Here is a 23,036-nt window from a genome sequence, read left to right as displayed (position 1 = left end):
ATTATGACTGATGGGCTCTGCTTCTGCCTAGGTGGTCCCTTCAGCGGCTTGGGAGAAGTCATCCACCGGGAGAGCGTCCCCATGCACACCTTTGCCAAATACCTGTTCTCTGCCCTGCTGCCCCACGATGCTGACCTGGCATACAAGCTGGCTTTGCGGGCCATGAGGTTGGTGCATGTTTAATTCTGTCTCTGCTCCCCTTTTTGCCTCTCTCCTGTGCTTGTTGGGAAGCTGGGATGCTTTGCAACTTTAGAGCAGGGATGGGAGTGGAGACAGGCTTGGAGCTTGCTGTCCATGGGATCTTTTGCAGTGTGTAGGACTACTGGGCACAGCAGCAGTGCAGAGAGGTTCCTGCTCTCCATTTGGGTGATTCCTGGTTTATAAATTCCATTTGTACAGATTTTTATGGGTCCAATAATGTCTGCTGGCCCAGCCCTCCACCCAGCCACTCACTGCAGGCTGGGCCTGCCTGCCCCTGTGACACAGGCATCCTCTGCCAGAGCAGGTCCCAGGCACACACAGGACTGTCATCTGCCTTCTGTCTGCCAGGCCTCGGGCACCCTGCAGCCCTCTCTGCACCCATCAACAGGGGCTGTTATCCTGGCACAGATGGGTGGATGGTTTGCCCCGGGCTTCAGGGTGTCACAGAGCCAGGTGGAGAGCACAGTTGCACTCTGTTCTCCATTAAAACCCATCTCTGTCTCAGGAACTGGGGAAACAGCTGATGCTGAGAGCTGCCCTATCTCCTTCCCCAGTCCATGACACACTTCAAACATCACCCTGTGTATTGTTTTGGCAGGGACTGGGTGGGTCTTGAAAAAGCTGGAATTTCCTAAACAAGTCAATGCTTGGAGCACTGTCAACTCCAGAACATCCCAGTGCTCTCTCCTTCTACCACTGTTATAAGTCTTGGCCCAGAGCATTGCCTTTTTTCAGCATTTCCTCAGTGAAATGGAATGGGTCATCTCTCTCCAGCACTGGGGGGAAGTTTGAAATCCCCCTATTCTGGAAAGAGCTGCTCAGGAGGACAACCAGTCCTAATAAGTGGCAGGGGCCTCTGTGGTGTGTGGAAGTACCATGTCCTGGCAAACCTGAGACCTCTGGCTGTTGAACAGGACTGAGGGCCCCAGCTATGCCATCTGTTAATGCCCATCCCCTGCTCCCAGCTAGGACTCCCTGTCTTTGGGTATCTGTGTCCAGGGCTGGAAAAGTTGGGCTTCTGCTGCCCTGTGGTTATCTCAAGCCTGCAAGTGAGGATAGCAGAGACATTTGGATGCTCTTCATGTCCAGGCTGCAGTTTCCCTTCTGCATAACTAGCTGTCAAGTTAGCAACCCCAGCACCAACTCAGGGGTTTAGGATTTGTCACCATGGCTGGTGACTTGAGAATCCTGCTCCCTTTCTTCAGGGTTGCTTCTCCCCTAGGTTTTCCAGGCTTTTGGATGTGCCCACAAAAATAGGCAACCTAACCTGGCTGCAGAGGCCCTGGAGAAATGTGCTGCTGCTTCTGATCATAACCAAGCATTTTAAGAAGAACCAGATGATACAGTCAGGAGTTCTGCCGGGTGCTTTGACATGAAAGGAGCAGGAGGGGAGGAGGGATTTTACTTCTTTTTCTTCCTTTTTATTTTTCTCTGAGGTCTGTGCTTTTCCTTACAAGTTTGTAAATCACTCCGTGGATCTTTCTCCCCCCTTTCAAGTCAGTCTCAGATTGATCCCTGTGCCCATGTGCTGAGCACGCAGCCCGGGGAGCCGCACACGTGCACGGCAGCAGGATGTGTTCAAAGGCATTGCTGCAGGCAGCTGCCTCCAGGCAGCCCCTGCCTCGCCTTGGCAGCACCTCAGGGACAGGAGGTGAGGCTGGGGCTGGGCTGGGCTCTCATGGTGCCTCCTCCTGCTTGCCCTTCAGGTTGCCTGTCCTGGAGACCACGGCCCCATCCGGTGACGTGACCCACCCTCACCACCTGGTGTCGGTGGTGCCCAGCAGGTACCCGCGCTGGTTCACCCTGGGGCACCTGGAGTCACAGCAGTGCGAGCTCGCCTCCACCATGCTCACGGCAGCCAAAGGTTGGTGGCAGGGAGTTTGGGACAGGGTTGGTGGGATGATGGTGCACAAGAGCATGGAAGAGTTTTTTCTGGAGAGAGGAGGGAGCTGTTGTTTCTGCTGGCACTGGCCCCAATGGTGCCCCACTAGCAACCTGCTGTGGGCAGGGCATGATGAGCTGGCCTTGAGAATCTGGGCTTTCTGGGATTCTTATCCCAAAGGGCTTGTGGTCCAGCAGGGCAGGATGGGAATTTCCAATGAGGTGCAGGCAGGCCTTGAAGCCATGGTGCTGCAGGTCCTGGGTAGTGCCCCATGTGATGCAGGACCATGCCTGCTCGGCAGCACAGCCAGCTGCCAGACCAGCAGTCCCTGCCAGGCATGCCATGAGGTCATGTCATGGTTTAGTTTGAAGCTGTTTATCCTTTCACCTCTGGTTTGTCTCTTCCACCCTGTGGTGATGATCCTGCACAGGCTGTGGGAGAGAGAAAGGCTTCCTGTGCACCAAACCAAAAGTGGCTTTTGCTGGACATGTAATCAGCAGTGCTGAGTAGGACACTTTGGTCCCAGCTGCAAGGGGCTCATGAAACACCTCACTGGTCTCTTGGGCCTCTTCAGTTTCTGCCCAGGCACTGTTACAGAGGAGAGCACAGGCTTTTCATTATACATCCTCCTGACCAGAAATCAACCCCATCAGGGTGGCAAGAGTCTTGTGTTCCATGAGGGTCAGTCAGCCAAGCAGTTACCACTGCCCTTGATGTCCTGGTGCTGCCAGCCTGACAGGGAATGTTTTTTTTTCCTAGTGAGAGGGAAGGGAAATGAGCTGTCAGAAAGCTCCAACCTTGCTGCCTTGGCAGCCTCTTCTCTCCTTCCAGCCTCCTCCTCTAGGCTGCTTTACCAGGGCTGATGGTGTTCTGCCCGATTTGCAGTGCTCAGATGAAGAGCTGGTACTTGGCTTATCCTTCAGGTATTTTTCTCCCTTCCAGTGCCTAATGGGATGAGGTTTTTATGTTGGGGATGTAGGGCTGTTGGATTGCATTTGTTTTTCCAACCGTCCCCTTCCTCAGGTGTTCCCCTGCTGCAGCATGTCCCAGTGTGATCCTGCAGCCTCTCTTGCCCACGCCCCTACGAGCCATTTTAGGGAGGCTTGGATTTTGGTGGCAGTGCAAGCGGCTGTGGTGGGTGGCAGGTGATATCTTTAGCTATGAGTCACCCGAGATGTCTCCGTGTGTCCAGGTGCAGCACTGGGTTTTTCACACTGCTGTGCATGATTTGGTTGTCTTTGCATGAGGTTCATCTGCTAAGTCTATGAGTAGGAGTAGAAATGAAGCTGGAACCTAATGTGGCATGTTAGCACCTCTGGTGTGCACATATCCCAAAGGTCCCACTCCCCACTCTGCATCCCACAGGCACTGATAGGAGGATAGGTGCAGATCATGATATTAATATGCCTTGGTGTGTCCCTTTTCCAAGATCCTGCCCCATCTCTTGGTGCCATCATATATCCTAGCACCCACAACCTCCTGTAGCAGAAGTACTGCAGCACCGTTGGGTATTGTGTCATGAACTCCCTTCTTTGGGGATAGCTCAGCCTGTCTCAGTTGTGAGTGCTATGTGCCTGACCTGGGACATCAAGGACCAAGGTGCAGCAAGTCTGGGTAACCCCAGCCCAGCCTTGCAGAGGGAACTTGCTGGGCAAGACAGTGTGTGTGCAGCAAACAGCTTTTCCTCTTCTTCCTAATGTTCCTGGATGAAGACTGATGTTTTTGCAGCCATTCAATGCTAGGCATCTCCCCAAACCCCTCCTTTTCTGGGAAGAAGCTGCTGTACAGCTGTCAAACTTGAAGCCAGGGTGGAACATCCAGGTGCCTGGAGATGTCTGCTAAAGACAGGACGAGTCTGGGATCACTCAGGTTTGTTTGTCCTCTCTGTGAGAGGATGAACTTGAGTGAGGACACTTGCTGTATCACTTCCTGGGGAGGGTGCTCCATTTTAGACTGTTGGGCTGCAGGGCCTGATCCAGCATCATTGTGTGTCCCTCTGTGTGTGTGTCAGAGGGGCTGGCTGTGGTGCAGGGAAGAGATGGGCCTCCAGGGCAAGTTGGGGGGTGCCTGAGCCATCTGACCGTTCTTGCTTACTCTCAGGGGACATGCTGCGCCTACGCACGGTGCTGGAGGCCATCCAGAAAAACATCCACTCCTCCTCCTTGATCTTCAAGCTGGCTCAGGATGCATTCAAGATTGCTACACCAGCGGACAGCAACTCTGACACGACCCTGCTCAATGTGGCGCTGGAACTGGGGCTCCAGGTACAGGATGATGCTGGGGATGCTGTGGCCCTTCAGCCCCTCTTGCTGTGGCAGCTGTGCTGGTTATGGTCTTCCACCAAGCAGGGTGTCCCCTGTGGATGGAGTAAATTGATCCCTGCATGGTCCTGAGCAGGGGACCTAGCCCTGGGAAACCCCTGTGCTCACTGTGGTTTGGGTGGAGGTGAGGCAGTGCCAGGTAGTTAGTAGCCAGTTGAACCAGAGGGATTTTTGGGGAGCACTGCTCTGTTGGGTGGCCTCACTAGAGTCCTGCAGGGCAGCCAGTCACCCCAGGTTTGCCTCGCAGGTGATGCGCATGACGCTGTCCACGCTCAACTGGCGGCGGCGGGAGATGGTGAGGTGGCTGGTGACGTGCGCTACTGAAGTGGGTGAGTTCCATGTGCGCTGGGGGATCTGGCCTGCGTGCAGTGGGAGCAGGGCTGGGCATGGAGATCCTTGGGTCATGCCTAGCCCTGAGCATCTGAGTTCCCCTGAGTCTTTCATTTCTTCTTGGGTAACTGAATTTACCTCAGAGCACCAGTTGACAGGGCTGGGACTGCAGCAGTGGCCGGTTTTGAGACTTGGATGGGTGCCCTGTACCTGGCCTAGGCCAGTGGTGGTCTCTGTGCCCTGCAGCATGGCAGTATGGGTGGGCTTCTGCCTGTCCCCCTCTGCCCTGTCCCTCTTGGGGCAGAGGCAGCAGCTCAGCACTGCTGTGGGCTGTTTTTGCCCTGTCTCTGGGTCTCAGATGGTGCCCCATGAACTCAGTCAGGTTCCAAGGATATGCTCTGACCCTGGTCTTTTCTTGCAGGAGTGAGGGCCCTGGTGAGCATCCTGCAGAGCTGGTACTCACTGTTCACTCCCACGGAAGCCACCAGCATTGTGGCGGCCACAGTGATGTCCCACAACACCATCCTGCGCCTGAGCCTGGACTACCCACAGCGGGAAGAGCTGGCCAGCTGTGCCCGCACCCTGGCCCTGCAGTGCGCCATGAAGGACCCCCAGAACTGCGCCCTGTCTGCCCTGACCCTCTGCGAGAAGGACCACATCGCCTTTGAGACCGCCTACCAGATCGTCATTGACGCCGCCTCCACCGGCATGACCTACACCCAGCTGTTCACCATCGCCCGCTACATGGAGCACCGGGGCTACCCACTGCGAGCCTTCAAACTGGCCTCCTTGGCCATGACACATCTCAACCTGGCCTACAACCAGGACACGCACCCAGCCATCAATGATGTGCTCTGGGCCTGCGCCTTGAGCCACTCTCTGGGCAAAAACGAGCTGGCGGCCATCATCCCGCTGGTGGTGAAGAGCGTGCACTGTGCCACGGTGCTCTCGGACATCCTTCGGCGCTGCACCATGACAGCGCCCGGGCTGGCCGGCATCCCTGGGCGCAGGAACTCGGGGAAGCTGATGTCCACTGACAAAGCCCCCCTGCGGCAGCTGCTGGACGCCACGATAAGCGCCTACATCAACACCACCCACTCCCGGCTCACCCACATCAGCCCGCGGCACTATGGGGAGTTCATCGAGTTCCTCAGCAAGGCCAGGGAGACCTTCCTCCTGGCACAGGACGGGCACATACAGTTCGCCCAATTCATTGACAATCTTAAACAAATCTACAAAGGCAAGAAAAAACTGATGCTGCTGGTGCGAGAACGGTTTGGGTGAGCCCCGGCTCCTGCCATGCTCACTGGCAGGGTCTGGCCGCAGCACGGGGACTAGGGAGAGAAGAAGGAAGGAAAGTGGAGATCAGCTTCCCCCCATCGGCAGAGGCTGCTCTGTTCTGGTCTTCTGTTTCTTTTTTTTTTGTTTGTTTTCTTTTTTTTTTTTTTTTTTTCCTTTTAGTGTTACTCTTTCTTGGATTTAACCATTTTACACACTGAGAGGATCCAGAGATTCCTTGGGCACAAACCAAAAGGCAACCACGGGGAAAAAGGATGGTTTACTCAGCCCCCTGCCCTCCCTTGCCAATACCAAAAGCTAACCTGGAAATCTAATACCTCTTTCCTGAAGGATGTGGTCGCTAGAGGGATACGAAGGTTGCAAAGTGAAAAATCTTTACAATTATGTGGGGAATTTAATGAAACAAAACAAAACAAAAAAAAAAAAAAAAGGAAAAAAAAGCAAGCAAAGAAACCTGCGACACTAGAACCTCATGCGTCACCAAAAGCAATGGCTTTGCAGAGCGCTTCTCCCGCCCGCCCGAGACATGCAAACTCCTCTATTTGTGAAGATACTTCAATAAAAACAAGTAAAAGTAACTGTTCTCAGGGATTGCTTACTAAAAGTAACACAAAAAAAAAGCATTTATGATACTGTAAATACTATAGTATATGTGTCAATTATTAAATTGTAAAGTTATAATTATTTATAATTCTGTCTTTTATTTGGGGGATACTTGAAATTGTTGTGGGCTGGGGCGATTATTTTTATTATTGCTATTATTATTGTTGTTGTTATTATTATTAAAACTATTATTTAAAAAACCCACACAAAACCACAGACAAAAAGAGGAGGAGGCACGCGAACATTTCTCAGGTTCCCATGGCATCGTCAGCAGCAAGAAGGGTGTGGGGGGGAGGCGAACATCTTCTTGACTCACAGCCCTGGGACAGACGGACGGACAGATGGATGGAGGAGCAGCAGCCCAGCAAAGGAAGGAACTTGGGGCGATGCTCACTCGGACACACACAGATGCTGGCGATGGAGGACTTGGCCCATCGCAGGGCAGGTGCAGGGTGTGAGTGCCTGGGCGGGCACAGGGGCTGCGGCTCCGGGGGAGGGAGGGGCAGCCACGTCACCTTCCTGCACGTTCCCAGCTCATTCCAGCTCCGTGGTGCAGCCAAGGCTCGGCCCTTCCCAGCTCACCCGGCGCTGGGGACACACTCCAGCCCTGGGCCAGTGGCTCTTCAGTTTTGGTTCATTTCTTTGGCAGCAGGTTGGGAGGGCTGGGGGGGGCCAGGGCCGGTCTGGATGGTGACTTGTAGTTGGGCAATGCGCGTTAGTTATCTGCTGTCTGGTTTAATTTTTTGGCAAGTGACTTGTGTCCGCGCTCTGGCCAGGAACCCAATTGTACTCGGTCTGTGTCGCCACCGAAATAGTGGTCTTCAACCAGTCTGTTTCTCTCTTTTTTTCCTTCCCTTTTTTTTTTTTCCTTGCGTGCGTGCGTGTATGTGTGTGTGCGACCTCTTCATCTGATGTTTAATAATAAAAGGGATGAACGTTACCGCCTGTGTCTTTCCTGCCTTTCTCTGAAGTTGGGGGGGTCACCACACTTGTGCAGTGTTGCAGCCCCCTGTGGTAGCCAGCTCCCGCAGAGGGGGACAGAGCAGGGACAGGGCACCCTGGTTGCTTCTGGGTGCAACTCCCTGCCATGTACAATGTTAGTAGGTCCTTGCCCCTGCTGGAGACACTGCCCTATCCATGCCAGCTAGACCAGCGTTTCTCCGTGTCTTGATCCGTCCTGCCGCCAGCTTGGACCACAGTGAGTGTGCTGCAGTGTGGAATGGGGTGGCAAGGAGTTGTAACTTGGGGTTCCTGGGCTGCTTTTTGCAGGGTTTGCTAAGCCCCAGGCAAGCTTGGCCCTGAGGATCAGAGAAGATGGGGAGGTGTGCATGGGGGAACACTCTAGGACCAGGGGGGTGGTCCTAAAGAGGCTTTGGGAGCTGGAGGAGGAGGGCAATGGTGCCTCTGTTGCCATCTCAGCCAGTGTGGTAGGGGGCTGGTGGTGCTGTGTCAAAGGTTCTCCTGCCATTTTTGTCTCTCCCAGGTGAGTCCTGCTGGCTCTCCCAGCCCCTCGAGACTAGCCTGGGTTGAGGACACATTGCCCATTTCAACCTGAGCAGGACTGTGGGACAGCTGATGCTGAGTCTCTGCCAGTGGTGGGCTGTGAGCCCCAAGCTCCCAGGCTGTGACCCTGCAAGGCTCAGGCACCCACCTTCCCTAGCAGGGCTGAGCAATCCATCCTCAGGAGATGGCTGTTGTGCCCTGGGCTCACATCCTCTGTTGCAAGCATGGACACTGAAGCTTGGCAGGGAGAGGCATCCTCCGCAATTTGCTGCCATCCCTGTTCCCCCATTTGGACCTGCAGGATGGGGCTCAGGGGCTCCCCCTCACCACACGTGCTCCTCTAGCAGCCTGCCATGACTTCCCATCTCCTTCAGGGCCGTCCAGTTCCCCATCCCCCAGCCAGAGCCACACGGCTGCTGTAGAGAAGGTCCTGGTTTAATGCTGCAGCCCAGCCTAGAGTGAGCCCTGTGACAACATGGCTGACTGTGCCCAAACCAGAGTCCTGTCCCCAAGGCCCCAGGCTCAGCTGTGCTTGTTGATATGACGGGAATGAGCATGCACAGCTTCCACAAAGGCACCCACATGTTCAGGGTTCATGTCAGGGTAGAGGCCGTGGCCCAGGTTGGCAATATAGCGTTGGGTCCCAAAACTCTCCAACATCTTCTTCACCAGCTCGCCAATCTTCTCCTGTAGGTATGGTAGGAAACCATGTGTCAGACCAATCTGACACCAATCTCAGCTAGCCTGAGGGGACGCTAGGACATGAGCCAGTGCTGCAGGTGGCAAAGCTGAGGTAGAAGGCCTTTAACACAGGCTAGAACTAGCCCTAGTTGCTGGGACTAGCCATGGCTCACCTTGGGTGCATAGAGAGCACATGGATCCAGGTTCCCTTGCAGGGTGACATCTTTTCCTATCTGTGCACTGCAGCAGGGAGGAAACAGGTGAGTTGCTGCATGTGGTAGAGAGACCGAGGGCAGCCAGGTGTGCCTGCAGCCCCCACTGCAGGACACCCAGGACCCCTCAGCACAGCCTTTAGAAGCTGCAGCATGGTGGCCCAACTATCCACACCTTTGGAGCAGCAATGTCCAGGCCTGGGATGTCTCAGGGCAGAGGAGGAGGTCAGAGTACCTGGTCTGGGATCCTGCCCAGACACCTGAGCCCTCAGTCAGACTCTTACCGAGCTTCCTGGGGCCGGATGGTCCAGTCGAGACCAACGACCTCGTAACCGGCGTGGGCCAGGTCGCGCAGGGCATAGTGTGCATCCTTGGCAAAGATGATCTGCGGAGGGAGGAGATGGGCACCCACTGCTGTGGCTCAGACCCCTCTCCACAGACTGGACTGAGGGAAGCCAGCACCAGGGGATGCACCCCTCTCCAGCAGTGCCCAGATGTCAGGGTCAATCCAGGCAGCCCTGACTCACCATGGGCACCAGGGGCAGTGCCTCCTCCTTCAGCTTGCTCTTGACAGCCTGGGCAATGTCCCGGATGTAAGGCAGGGCAAAGTCCTGAAACAGCTCCGGGCCCAGGTGCCCAGCATGGGACTCAAACAGCTGGAGCGCCTGCCAGGGACACACATTCCTTTAGGCTGGAAAAGACCTTTAGGATTATTGAGTCTAACAAGCAAGCACTGCCAAATCCAGCAGTAAAGTGTGTCCCCAGGTGCCACATCTACTTGTCTATCAAATACTTCCAGGAATGGTGACTCAACCATTTTCCCATGGGATTGGGAGAGCAGCAACTCAGTCCCTGCTCCTCCTTCCAGTTGCTGGATCCTCTCTTCTCCCTATCCCCTGCCTTCCTTCTTGGCCCTGTCCACACTGCCCCAGGACTCACCTGCGCTCCAGCAGCCACCTGCCCCACCAGGTAGTCGATGATGACATCAGCCAGCAGGCGTAGCAGACGGTGGCTTGCCTCGGGGTGACGGTACAGCCAGCTCTTGGCCTTGGCCATTGTAGTGGAGCCACCACCTTCAATCATGTAGGACATGAGTGTCCACTGTGGGGAGGAGTGAAGTGAGAAGAGTGATGGAGATGAAAGAAGACACAAAGTCCCAGTCACAGTGCTGAAGGTAGGACCTGTGAGCACCCCAGAGCCTGGGGCACAGCTGTTCCTGCACTTAATGCCCCCTGTTACACACCCATGTAGCACCCACAGCTGGGGGTGCCATAGCTGATCTGACCCCAAGAGAGGAGAGGAGCCACGCTCCTTACCGGTGCCCCCGAGAAGCCGATGAGCGGCACCTTGCCCTCCAGGCTGTGCCGTGTCAGTGTGATGGCCTGGAAGACGTAACCTAACTCTGCAGTGACATCCACCTTCTGTTGCAGTTTCAGCAGATCCTCCACCTCCTTCAGGGGCTCTGTGAATGTGGGTCCTTTGCCAGGGACCATGACAATCTCCATACCCAGTGCCTGGGGACAGGGGAAAATGGAGAAGCAGGAATGGAGCAGCCCTGAATTCTGCCCTGTTACCAGCTGCTGTTCCCTGTGGCATTGGCCATGGCTCTTACCTGGGGCACCACCAAGATGTCAGAGAAGATGATGGCAGCATCCAGGGGGAATCGTCTTAGTGGCTGCACAGAGGAAGAGGAAACGTTAGTGAGGGGTTGCAGCTCCCTTCCCATGGAGGACATGGTCAAGCCCAGGAGGCAGCGGAGTCCCCAAGGGCTGCACAATTTACTGAGGCCATCCAGGATGACCAGAACCAAGGTTTCTCCCCATCCCCATCTGGGCAGACAGAGGGGACACACAGACCGCTGAGTGATGCTCACCTGCAGTGTCAGCTCACAGCACAATTTTGGGCTCCGGCAAGTGGCAAAGAAATCCTGCGACGCCCGTGTCTCCCGAAACTCTACAAAGGACCACCACAAATGTTACCAAGTGCTTGCTGCGGCTCCCTCGCTACCCCCGCACGCCTCCACCGCTAACCTGGCAGGTAGCGCCCCGCCTGCCGCATGCACCACACCGGGGTGTGCTCCGTCTGCTCCCCGCGCGCCGCGCGCAGGAACGTGTCGTTCTTCAGCTTGGGGAAGCCTTTGGGGCTGCGGAGCAAAGAGCAGGAACAGGGTGTCACCCACGAGGGGTCCGGGAGCCCTGCCAGTCCCCCACGACTGCGTGCCAGAGTAAGCGGCTCGTCCCCACTCCCTGACCGCAGAGGAGGCTTGCGCCCAGCTGTGACAAGTGCGATAACTTGTCCCCACCACAGCCCAGGACTTCTTCCTGCTGAGGACCGTGGGCCACCCGGGAGAGAGGCGAGGTCTGCCCAAGGCCCGCGAGATTAAGTTATCGGGGCCACCAGTTGCTCCCGCCTGGAGATTTGGGACGAGCGGGGCGGGCAGTCCTGCATTTCCCCCCGGTCTGTGCCAGGCCACGCGCCCCCAGCCTCCCAGTCCCAAACCTCCCCGTCCCCAAACTCCCGTCCCCAGCCTTACCGTCCCCAAAATCCCGTCCCCAAACTCTCCGTCCCCAGCCTCCCGGTCCCAAACCTCCCCATCCCCAAACTCCCGTCCCCAAGCTCCCCGTGGGCTGTACGGCTGCTCGAGTCCGGCCTGCGCCGGGGAGGGGGACCCCGGCAACCGCAGGAGCTATGGGAACAAAGTCCCCAAAACCTCCATTTGGGACCAGGGACTTAACTAGCACACCAGCGGCCCTGCTGCTCCCTCCCAGCGCAGGATCACCTCCCTCCCTCCCTGCCCGAAGCCCCTCCAGTGACCCTGTAGCGGACTCTTGTGCCAGCACCATAATCCCAGAGCCACTCCAGCGCCTCGGCGGTGTCCGAGAGCCACACCAGTGTCCCCAGTACCGGATCTCAGCGCGAAAGCACAATCCCCAGTGCTCCCACAGTGCCAGATCGCCCTTCCTAGAGGCACACCGGTATCCCCCAGCAAGTGCCGGAACACGGCCCCGTTACCACATTAGGAAGGGACGCAGGCCTGCCCGGTCCCGGTTACTCACAGGAGCCGATCGCCGCCCGCCATGCTCCTAAGCCGCTCCCCGCCCTCTCCGTTGCCTCCCGACGCGGCGCGATCCGCCCCCATCCCCGTCCCGCCCCCGTCTCCGTCCCGCCCCGTTCACGCCGCCATCTCGACATAGTCCCGCCTCTCCTCACTCCGCCATTTTTCCCCGCCCCTCCGTACGCTGCCATCTTGCCCCGCTGCTTGCTCTTCTGTACGTGGCACGGGCGCCGCCATCTTGCTCTACGTCCGCCCCGCCGGGCGCCGCCATCTTGCCTGTCGGCGGGCGGGGTTCGCCGTAAACCGGAGGGGCGCGGAGCCGGTGCCCGGAGCGCGATGAAGGCGGGCGGGGAGGCGCCGCACCAGGTGCTGGGCCGGCTGCGGTTCCTGCTGCAGTGCAGCGAGTGTTTCCGCCGTGCCCGGGCGCTGCCCGCCGCTCTCTGCTACGTGCCGCGGGAGGTGCAGTACAAGATCTGCAAGGACCCCTCGGCCCCCGCGGCCGCCGCCGCCCGCAGCCTGCTCAGCGTGTGGGACAGCCCGGGGCCGGCGCGGGGCGGCAAGCGGGCGGCGCGGGCCACGATCGAGGTGCGGAAGGGCGGCTGCCTGCGCGCCAGCGGCGAGGAGTACTGCAACAGCGCCGGGCTCTGGGTCAAGCTCAGCAAGGTAACGGGGGGGCTGGGTCCGCGGAGGGCCCAGCCCGGCCTCGCCTGACCGCCGGCTGTCCCCACAGGAGCAGCTGGAGGAGTACCGGAGCGGCTGCGATCTCGAGGAGGGATGGGTGCTGGTGTGCAAGCACGCCGACGGCGGGGACCGGCTGGTGCCCGTGGAGTCCACGGAGCGGATCCAGCGACAGCAGCAGCTGTTCGGGGTGGATTACAAACCCGTCATCAGGTGCGGGGCCGCCGCGGTGTCCCGCTGGGTCCCTCCCCAGGAGCGCCGAGGCGCTCACTCCTGTGCGGGCTCGGGATGCTTCCCCACGGCCCCTCCTGCCCTGGGCTAGGGAACCCCCGGCCTGCTTGGACAGGTTTCATGGAAGTGAGGCAAGAGGGATGCCGGATGTGGAGTGGAATGGGTTTGGCTCGGGCGCTGTGCTTGTCACATGCCCAGCGGGGTGTGAAAGGAGTAGACATAGTTGGAAAGGAAAGGGCAACAGATGATGCTGGAGATGATGGAGGATGGAACACGGTGGGGCTTTAAATGCAAATCTTCCCCTTACAACTATTCCTCGATCACCAATTTCTTGTTCCTCTGGGATGTTCTCACTCCACTTCTCTGTGTTGTTTCAGATGGGAGCAGGTGGTGGATCTGACGTACTCTCTGCGCCTCGGAGCGAAGCCCAGGCCCATGGAGCAGGATGAGGCTGCAGTAGAGAAGCTTCGGTATGAACTGTTTCCTGGCTTCTGCTATGGTGGGGGACAAGCTCCTGTCTCTTGTGACTGCCCACACAGCTGTCTCCTGCAGACTTAGGGGAGAGGGGGAAAGACAGGCATCTCTGCACAGCACAGTCTTGTCCTAGGTATGCCTGCAAAAAAGCAGGAAACTGAGCAAGGCAAGCAGGATGTGGACCTTCCTTTTTTGACCCATTAGCCTGGCTGCTTCTGGCTCTCCAGACCCAGTAATCCCTTTTCCCTGCTAGGTTTGTGCCCCCAACATGGACTTATGAATGTGATGAGGACCTGGTGCATTTCCTGTATGACCACATTGGGAAGGAGGATGAGAACCTGGGCAGCGTTAAGCAGTACGTGGACAGCATCGATGTCTCGTCCTACACGGTGGGTTAAAGGGACAGGGCTACATCAGCCCCGCTGTGCTGGGGAGCATGGGTACTGCCTGCTGTGCTGCTCTGGCCTGGACTGCACTCTGTTTGAGCATGTGGGAGAAAAACCTGGGGAGTATCATGCAACATGTTGTATAATGTAGCCCCCGGAGGCACAGTGGTTTGAGAAGCCAGTGCTAATATTAGCTACAAAGCTGATGTTAGGGAGGGTTTGATACTCTGTGCTGTGTGTGTGACCCCAGAGCACCTCGGATAGTCAGCCCCAGTGTCCTGTGTGCTCTGCACTACCGGTGTCTCCCCACAGCCCAGCAAAGGGAACAGGCCAATGTGATACCCTCTGACACTGAGATTCATGATGAAAGTAACCACTAAAGAGAAGTTAATCCTGCACTCACTTCCATCCTTCCATTCACTTCTCCTCTTCCAGGAGGACTTCAATGTGTCATGCCTGACCGACAGCCACGCCGACACATACTGGGAGAGTGATGGGTCCCAGGGCCAGCACTGGGTGCGGCTCAACATGAAGAAAGGCACCATCGTCAAGTGAGTCATCTCTCTCTGCCCTACAGAGTCATTTCTGCTCTACATGCTGGCTAATGACTGGGGCAAGCTTTGCCACTCCCTTTCTGCCTGAGTGTCACGGCCCAAATTTGCCCTGCACTCCCTGCCCTTCAGCCCTTACACTGGCTCTGAGCTTGAAGGTGGTTTTAGCATTGTCACAGGTACTTGGGAATCCCAGCTTGTAACAACATGACCAAGTGATGAGAGGGAGTAGTGACAGGTGTTCAGATGTAATTGCCTTCTTAATGTCCTGCTTCCCTCTGCAGGAAGCTGCTGCTGACAGTGGATACCACTGATGAGAACTTCATGCCCAAGCGTGTCGCTGTGTATGGGGGCGAGGGGGACAATCTGAAGAAACTGAACGATGTCGGCATTGATGAGTGAGTGGTGGAGGTGCACACATGGCTCTTGCAGGGGCCCAAGCTGTTGAACAGTGGCCTTAAGCAGGCATGCAGTACAAGCCAGGCTGTCTGGGATGCGGGTTCACTCTGCCTGCAGGAGCATGGTACAGTCATCAGGGCTCTCCTCATCCGACTGGGACACATCAGAATCATGGTACCTGGACCTGAGTCACCAGCAGGTTCAGGCATTCAGCTGTAACTGTAAGCAAGAACTGAGTTTTTGCCACAGGCTCCCATTTCAAAAGATGTAAACTGTCTTCCTGTACAAGTGTCCAAGTGGATTTTAGCAGGATGGGTGAGGGAACAACCCTTTAATCCTCATCTGTTTTGTGTTTGCAGGAGCTATATTGGGGATGTGTGCATCCTTGAGGACATGACAACACACCTGCCTGTCATTGAGATCCGGATTGTGGAGTGCAGAGGTAGGGCTGATTGTTGTGACCACATCCATAATGCACCTGTAAAATACTGTACATTAAGAGTTTGTGCTGTGACTTGTACTACTTCTCCCTGTGGGCTGTTTTAGATGAGATTCAAAAGAACCATGGGAAACTCCTGGGAGATCTGAAGTTTTGCAAGTTCTCAGCTTTCATCCTATCTTTCCCTGCCTTCAATAATTTAATTATTTTTCTCCTGTAAATACCCTGCTTCTTCTTCGCAGAGGTATTTGAAGCTCCCGGTGCCCAGCCCCAGAGCTGGTGGAGCTGGTACATTCCTACTGTGTTTGCTTATAGACCTCCTGCACTTTATTTAAGGCTTGCTTTCTTGTGATTTTGGCATATCATTTATGGTCTTCCTTGGCAGATGATGGGATTGATGTTCGTATCCGAGGCATCAAAATCAAATCCTCCCGACAGAGGGACTTGGGGCTCAGTGCTGACATGTTCCAGTTGCCCAATTTGGTGCGTTACCCTCGCCTAGAAGGGACTGACCCTGACCTGCTGTACCGACGGGCTGTGCTCATTCAAAGGTACAGGTGCCACTGCATGCAGGGATTGATGCCATCTCCAGCATGTACATGGCTGGAAGCTGTAAAACTATGACACTCCTCTTGAGACATGTCCTGGACACTGGAGAAAATGACAGCCATTTGGGGACAAAGTGGGTTCTCTGGGGTGGCTCCCTCGTGCTTTCAGAGGAGTTCTGTAGCTCAAGTTTACAGTGTCTTATGTGTCACAAGCACAGTATATCTGTGCAGTGTGGGGGGCAGGTATGTGCAGAGGGATGCAAAATCACTGCAGTGCCCAGGGAGTGGGAATTTAGTACCAAAGGTTCCATGAGGTGAAAAACTATGCTGGGTTTGGTTTGGATCAGTTATTTTTCTGCTTGTGTTCAGGGATGTATGGTCTAGAATAGATCTGTGGAGATCCCCATCACTCCTTGTTGCAATACATTCTTCTTTGGGATTTAGGTTCATCAAACTCCTTGACAGTGTCCTGCATCACTTGGTGCCAGCCTGGGACCACACTGTTGGCACATTCAGCAAGCTCAAGGTGAGCAGTTGGCCCTGTGTCTTGTTGGGGCCTCAGTCTGGCAGGGTGATGGTGCTCATGTTGTGGTAGGGGAGGCAGCCAGGGCTTGTTGCTTTTAAAGCAGCTGGAGGGAAATACCTTCCTGAGCTCAAGTCACTAAGACTGTGAAAGGTGATATTGTTTATTTTCCTACTAAACTGCTGATGTAGAAGCATGTAGCTGTGGGCTAACAAGTGGATTCAAACCAGAATATTTCACCCTCAAATCCAAGGGACTTGGATCATAGCAGTGCTGGGCATGCAAGCTGGATCCACATCCCCTCCAAGATCTCAGCCCAGGACGCTCTGTTCCTGCACTTCCTGCCAGCAGCTTTGAGCTGGCTTGTCCAAACATCAAGGCTTTTACCAGTAACATTCTTCCTGGCTTTAATAAGCTTTTGCTTTTCATCCTTTACATAGTGCTGAGTTCATCCCTCCAGTTGTCTGTTTTCCTTGTATCCTCTCCAAGAATACACATGCTGGACATTACCAGGATAGCCCTATTCTGTGGGCTAGTGTCAGAAAGCCTAGTCAGAAAGGACTGTAATTCCTGTGCCAGGTCAACATGGACCCATAGCATTTGGGGTTTTTTGTTTGTTTAGAGGAGCTGGATTTGATTACAACTAAAAGGGATAGTAAGACCAGTGTTCTGGTGAGAGTGAGGGTAAAAGAGACTCTAAGCAACACTGGAGTGTGAGCATCAGATGACAGCTGGTGGATTGAGGGCTGAGCTTGTTATCTCCCTTAGGCCAGAATGCAGAATCTTTCAGAGGCAGAGGGGAAGCAAATACTGTCAGTGAGAATATCTCTGTGTGGGAAGGCCCTGGGAAAGGGAGGTGTGATGGCTTCAGCAGAAAGTAGATGACATGTTTTGCTCCCTGTTGGCAGCACATCAAGCAGTTCTTGCTGCTGTCCAAGAAGCGCACGGCTCTCATTACCCAGTGTCTGAAGGACTCGGAGACCAGCAAGCCCAACTTCATGCCCAGGCTCTACATTAACCGGCGCCTGGCCATGGAGCACCGGGACAGCCCTGCCCTGGACCCCAGCTGCAAGAACGCTGTCTTCACCCAGGTAGTCCCTCCTGCAAGGGTCCCTGCTGGTCTGGGGAGACTGGGGCATCCCAGAATCAAAATGATTTGCATTAGGATGGGTGGAAGGGAGAGCTTGGAGCTGGAGACAGACCAAGCCTTCAAGGCTTCTTCATGTGACTCACAGGCTCCGTAATTACAGGTGCTAATGGTCCCATAAGGAATAACATCTATGAGGGATTTGGGATCTCTGAGTTGAAATCTGTACTCTATCCTGGATGCTCTCTGTGGCATGTTGTTTGTGGAGAGTGTAACAGTCCTGTTGCACTAAAAAGGCAGCAAAGAATTCTTGTGTGACAACAGTCAAGTAGCTGCATGGAGTTCTGTGTTGTGGTTTTACACACAGCAATGCTGATCTTCCTGGGTGCATTCTCTCCCCACCTCCAGCAGATCTGGGGCTCTGTGCGGGCACAAACACCCCAAACTGCTGTGAGATTTGATGTGTTTGATGTACCTGCCTTCATGTGGCACCAGTTCCCCTGGAGAGGGGATACCAACCTTGATTGTCTCTGCTTGTTGCAGGTATATGAAGGTCTGAAACCCTCAGACAAGTTTGAAAAGCCTCTGGATTATAGGTAAGCAGTGTCTCGGGGAGGCACCATGCAGAGCTGGGAGCTGTGTCCTGTTTCAGCAGGGTGTTTGGGAAGCCCATGTGCTCTACTCTGGAGAGGGTTTACTAGGACAGGAGCCACGAGATCAGGGCCCATACCCCAAGGTATCATCTCCCTACTGAGGATGCAGCTATCTCTGGAGATTAAAATGTTGTCCTGTCCTAAACTCAGACTGTTCCACTCTAGTCCCTTGATGTCCCTGCTGTGACTGTCCCAGCACCTCCTTGGCTTTGAGCAGCACCTCAGGTGATGCCTGGTTCTCCACAGGTGGCCGTTGCGTTATGACCAGTGGTGGGAGTGCAAATTTATCGCAGAGGGCATCATCGACCAAGGTAGGGGCTGCAGGAGGCCAGAGCTCCTCTGGAGCAGTCGGGGGCTGATGAGGTGACTGTTGCTGTAGGTGCTTTTGTTTGGTTCCAGTGTTAATTCCCATGGATGAGAGAGGGAAGGCAGGTTACCTTGTCCTGCCACTTCTGGCTGTGTCCCAGATAAAAAGTGCTGTTTGCTGGGAGAGGGACCAAATTTCCATTAGTCACTAACAGCAGCTTTACCAGTGCCAGTGATCCTTCTGGCTGTTCTCCACAGGACAGGCAGGGATGTTATTTCTCTTGTCTTACTTTCTCCAGTGCCATAAGGCTCTAGTAGGAGCCTTCTGCTCAACCCAGGGCCAGGTTGGACCAGAAATCCTCATCTTTGCTCCATAACTCTGAAGATCAGCACATGGGGAATTCACATCACTAAGAATGCCCTTCTTTTGGGGTTGCAGGTGGTGGTTTTCGGGACAGCCTAGCAGACATGTCAGAGGAGCTGTGCCCCAGCTCAGCAGACACCCCTGTGCCTCTGCCCTTCTTCGTGCGCACATCCAACCAGGTGCTGTGCATTGGGGTGTTTGGGGCAAACCCTTCCATGCCTGGCAATGCAGAGCTGTCCCTGTCCCCTTGCATGCCAGGGACATACCTACTTTAGGCTTTCCTTTGTGAGGGGTTTGCTTTGTGGCATTTCATTTTAGCATATGCTGACAAGTGCCTGGATACTGGTCTGTCACTGGGAATCTTGCCAAGGGGGTGGGGGGTTTAGCCCACTCCTGCTGTGAGAAGTGCCCAGAGGCATGGCAGGAGTAGTTTGTGGTGTTTCATGCTGTGCTGAAATTATGACTTGGAGTTTTGCCTCTCACTCCTACAGGGTAATGGCACTGGAGAAGCCAGGGACATGTATGTCCCCAACCCCTCTTGTAAAGACTTTGCAAAGTACGAGTGGATTGGGCAGATCATGGGAGCAGCTCTGAGGGGCAAGGAGTTTCTGGTAAGTTTTCAGCCCCATCCCTCTAAGAAGATTTGCTTCAAAGCAAGTTGATAGCCCTCTCCTGCAGCCTGTCTAACAGAGCATGGAAAGGCTCTGTGGTCACATACTGGGAAAAGAGGTATTTGGGGCAAACTAGTTTGGAGAACTCACAGTCTGATTTTTGGGGGATGATGCTGAGAGTTCAGGAGATAGTGTTTGGTCTCTGCTCAGCTATGATGAGTTCTGCATGCAGAGGGAGAAGTAGGGAAGGCTCTTTGTGTCTGCATTGTTGAGTCCTATCTCCATCTTTGGCGAGGTCCCATTTTGACATAGACTCAAAATCTCTTTTCTTCTTCAGGTCCTGGCTCTTCCTGGCTTTGTATGGAAACAATTAACAGGGGAAGAGGTCAGCTGGAGCAAAGACTTCCCTGCTGTGGACTCCGTGTTGGTGAGAGGGACTGGGAGGCTGTGCCTATCCTATTCCTTGTGGCACTCAGCAAGGTGCTGATTTGTGTCCCTGTCCTCATGTACTTGATTCCTCCTATGATGTGTCAAATAAACACAACAAAGGGCAGCTTTCAGCTATAAGGGTGCACCAAATGCTCTTACAGAGGTGCAGCCATGCTGACTGCTGCTTTAAGTATGCAATGGCCCAAGGTCTGCTAAACATCTTTAGGGCAACATGTTGTGTCATTGTCGCTTGTCTGGGAAGGGAGAAGATGAGGACTTGGGCACATCACTGCTCTCTGGCCATCTCTCTAACATGGACTTACTTGGTGCCTGGACAGGTGAAGCTCCTGGAGGTGATGGAAGTCATGGACAAAGACACATTTGAGTTCAAATTTGGGAATGAGCTGACCTACACGACGGTGCTGAGTGACCAGCGCGTGGTGGAGCTGATCCCCAACGGCAGCAACACCGCCGTGCGCTATGAGGACCGCAGGGAGTTCATCCGCCTGGTGCAAAAGGCTCGGCTGGAGGAGAGCAAGGAGCAGGTGACACTGTCCCACCCTGTGGCTGGTCATTGACTCCCAGACACCCGCCCCCAGCCTGTTTCTGGTAAAATGCACTGTGGTTAGTGTCCCTGTGCTCATTAGGGCAATGATATCCAACCTTTTCAGTGGGGTCCTGGAGCCTATGGAGCTGTTGAGAAGCAAAGTGGCTTCTAGTATCACTGGTGATACTGGGGTTTTATTCACAGCTCTGACACAAGCTTTCTCAGTGAACGGGGGGGGGGTGCATCTCTCTGAGATCCTGTCCCGTTCCTTCAGGTTCCTTGGAGCATGTGCTCAGCAGTCACATGGCTTGAAGAGTCCCTAGGCTCAACCTTGAGTCAGGGAAATGGGCAAGACATGCTGCTTACCTGCCTTGTCTCCTTTTCAGATCATGGCCATGCAGGCTGGGCTGCTGAAGGTGGTGCCCCAAGCTGTCCTTGACCTCCTTACATGGCAGGAGCTAGAAAAAAAGGTCTGTGGAGACCCTGAAGTCACAGTGGATGCCCTGAAAAGGCTCAGTAAGTGAAGGGCTTTGCTGAAAACTCTCTTCCTGAAAGCAAAACTGTCTTCTGTCTGTGCTGGCACAAGGAGAAGTGTGGGAGGCCAGTATTAGCCTTTCTTACAGTGAGAATATGGTCCTGTGTACTTCTTGCCTTTAGCTGGGTGCTGATGAGGACAGGGGTGTCCTTTTGACTCTGTCCTGAGCCTCATGGGAGAGGCTGGGTCATCGCTTGGCTGCCAGTGTCTGAGCCCCTGTGGAGCTGAGATGTGGATCTGGCCGGGCTTCCTGGGAGGGGCCTGACCAACTATGCTTCTTACACCTTGGGTCTGTGTGGTCACACCCTGCAGGCACCTACTGGCAAGGAGGGAGGAGCTCAGATCTTTATTAAACCCTTCTCTATATCCTTTTGTGACAGCTCGGTTTGAGGACTTTGAGCCACAGGATACCCGTGTTCAGTACTTCTGGGAAGCACTCAATAACTTCACCAATGGTGAGCAATTTTCTCTGTCCGTGCGTATCTCGTGCCATGACAGCTCCTGCCTGCTGGCTGGGAGGGAAACCACTCAAGGAAAGCAAGCAGCTAGGCTGAAGGGAAGGGACTGCTCACTAGTGATGGGTTTGCTGATGTCTTTGTTTTTCCTTCACAGAGGATCGCAGCCGCTTCCTCAGATTTGTCACTGGCAGAAGTCGCCTTCCAGCACGGATCTACATCTATCCAGACAAGATGGGGTAAGTCCATTCTTCTGTAGGCTGCAGGGCTGACAGATCCCACACTACAGGGGTGGGCTGTCTGGGCTCCCTGCCTCACTGGCCTGGTGGTTCTAACCAGTTTGTCACCTTCTCCCCAGCTCAGAGACAACAGATGCTTTGCCAGAGTCATCCACCTGCTCCAGCACTCTCTTCTTGCCCAACTATGCCACGTAAGTTTGGGTGCTTCCCTGTGTCTGGAGGACTGTGTGTGGGGTCTCTTCTTAACCTTGGTGCTGACCTGTTGGGTCCCATCACTTTGCCACACTTCCATCCCCTGCCTGTCCCACCTGGCTGCTGAGTTTCTCTCTGTGAGCCCCTGGTGAAGCATATCCTCCATTTCAGAAAGCATCTTGTTCTCTCAACTGGAACATGCAGCAGTGGCAGCTCCTCCTTACCTTTATCTTTTTTTCCTTCCTGCCATCCCTAGAGCCAAGGTATGTGAAGAGAAGTTGCGCTATGCTGCCTATAACTGCGTGGCCATTGACACAGATATGAGTCCGTGGGAAGAGTGATGTTGCAGCCTGACCAAGCAGCATGGACAATTGTTCAAGAAAACCATGCAGTGGGAAGCATTCCCTTGTCCCCACGGGATGTGTATATATATAATAAATATATAGGTGTGAAACCTGGCTCCCTGCAGTTGACATGAAGGGTTGGGTCTTCAACAGGGTTGGGAGCTAGCTTGGGTTGTAAATGTGATTGTGATGATGGAACCCTGGCTAAGCCCTCCTGCATCAAAAAGCTGCTAGGCTTTTGTAAAGAGTTTCTTCTCCACATCTTGTAGCTCCACAATGCTCACTCCTTCCAGGCTGCACTTGGCTCAAACAAAAGTGGGGTAAGGAGACAGAGCTGCACAGCAGCTTACAGCACAGGACAGAGAACTGTGAGCGGCTGCTGAGACTAGGGGGTGGCCGAGATGCTCAGTGTGTCCTGCTCATACTCTGTTGCATTGTTCCTACTCTCACATGAGGTCAATGGAAATTAGATCATTCATCTAGGATTAAGAAGAATGGGGCAGGCTGGTGGCAGGTGCTGCAGGGGTGCCTTTGGCCACCAGGTGTCACAACAGACCTGCACAGGAGGACTGTGGGAGATTCCAAAGGGACTCCCATGCTTTTACATCACACAGAATGTGAGTTCCTGTCATTCCTGGCACCTCTTACACAGCAGCGACTGCTGGGGAAGCTGCTTCCTCACAGTGAGTGGGAACTGTCTGCTTCCCTTTAGTTCTGCATCCAGCATGCTGGTGGCCTGGCAGCTGTCCTCCAGGCTCTTTGAGCCTCAGTTTACCCCTGAATGACAGTATTACAGCTACTCTCTTCTAGTTCTCATGAAGATCTGCCGTCAGGGCCAAATTCATCTTCCAGACTGCAGAGGTTAAAGCAGTAGCAGGCATGGCAGTGCCAGGCTCTGCTCCCCCCTGTCATCCATGGGAAGGGACCCCGAGGTTTCAGGTGAATAGGAAAAGCCTTT

General features: G+C 54.6%; 3 protein-coding genes across 4 annotated transcripts in view; 2 read left to right on the top strand and 1 right to left on the bottom strand.

The window, feature by feature from the left end:
- ZSWIM5 (zinc finger SWIM-type containing 5) overlaps positions 1 to 6,110 on the top strand; it is a 95,806-nt gene extending 89,696 nt beyond the window's left edge. For both annotated transcript variants that reach the window (XM_058808653.1, XM_058808652.1), the window contains 5 exons: positions 32 to 167; positions 1,908 to 2,065; positions 4,184 to 4,347; positions 4,652 to 4,733; positions 5,156 to 6,110. In XM_058808653.1, the coding sequence (XP_058664636.1) occupies positions 32 to 167; positions 1,908 to 2,065; positions 4,184 to 4,347; positions 4,652 to 4,733; positions 5,156 to 6,018 (1,403 nt within the window). In that variant the 3' untranslated portion in view covers positions 6,019 to 6,110. The remainder of the gene's footprint in view (positions 1 to 31; positions 168 to 1,907; positions 2,066 to 4,183; positions 4,348 to 4,651; positions 4,734 to 5,155) is intronic.
- A 386-nt stretch (positions 6,111 to 6,496) lies between these two features.
- Positions 6,497 to 12,324, bottom strand: UROD (uroporphyrinogen decarboxylase). The gene is given in 10 exon segments (XM_058808537.1): positions 6,497 to 8,826; positions 8,994 to 9,060; positions 9,317 to 9,417; positions 9,560 to 9,697; positions 9,972 to 10,133; positions 10,349 to 10,546; positions 10,645 to 10,707; positions 10,906 to 10,985; positions 11,063 to 11,175; positions 12,089 to 12,324. Coding segments are annotated over 10 exon segments (1,323 nt in total). The 3' UTR covers positions 6,497 to 8,661.
- Positions 12,325 to 12,388: 64 nt separating this feature from the next.
- On the top strand, positions 12,389 to 22,185 carry LOC131559830 (E3 ubiquitin-protein ligase HECTD3-like). Its single transcript, XM_058808333.1, has 21 exons — positions 12,389 to 12,750; positions 12,818 to 12,978; positions 13,374 to 13,466; positions 13,724 to 13,859; positions 14,292 to 14,407; positions 14,692 to 14,805; positions 15,166 to 15,248; positions 15,631 to 15,796; positions 16,238 to 16,319; positions 17,225 to 17,407; positions 17,947 to 17,999; positions 18,303 to 18,367; positions 18,802 to 18,905; positions 19,218 to 19,337; positions 19,675 to 19,764; positions 20,105 to 20,311; positions 20,700 to 20,829; positions 21,229 to 21,303; positions 21,461 to 21,542; positions 21,662 to 21,733; positions 21,991 to 22,185. The coding sequence occupies exons 1-21, from the start codon at positions 12,424 to 12,426 to the stop codon at positions 22,073 to 22,075; spliced, it is 2,544 nt and encodes an 847-aa protein (XP_058664316.1). The 5' UTR covers positions 12,389 to 12,423; the 3' UTR covers positions 22,076 to 22,185.
- The last annotated feature ends 851 nt before the right edge of the window (positions 22,186 to 23,036 follow it).

Source organism: Ammospiza caudacuta, chromosome 7 (genome assembly GCF_027887145.1).
Source record: "Ammospiza caudacuta isolate bAmmCau1 chromosome 7, bAmmCau1.pri, whole genome shotgun sequence".
In the NCBI taxonomy this organism is placed as follows: domain Eukaryota; kingdom Metazoa; phylum Chordata; class Aves; order Passeriformes; family Passerellidae; genus Ammospiza; species Ammospiza caudacuta.
Note: the sequence above shows the minus strand (reverse complement) of the source record. Positions and strands in the feature narration are given on the sequence as shown.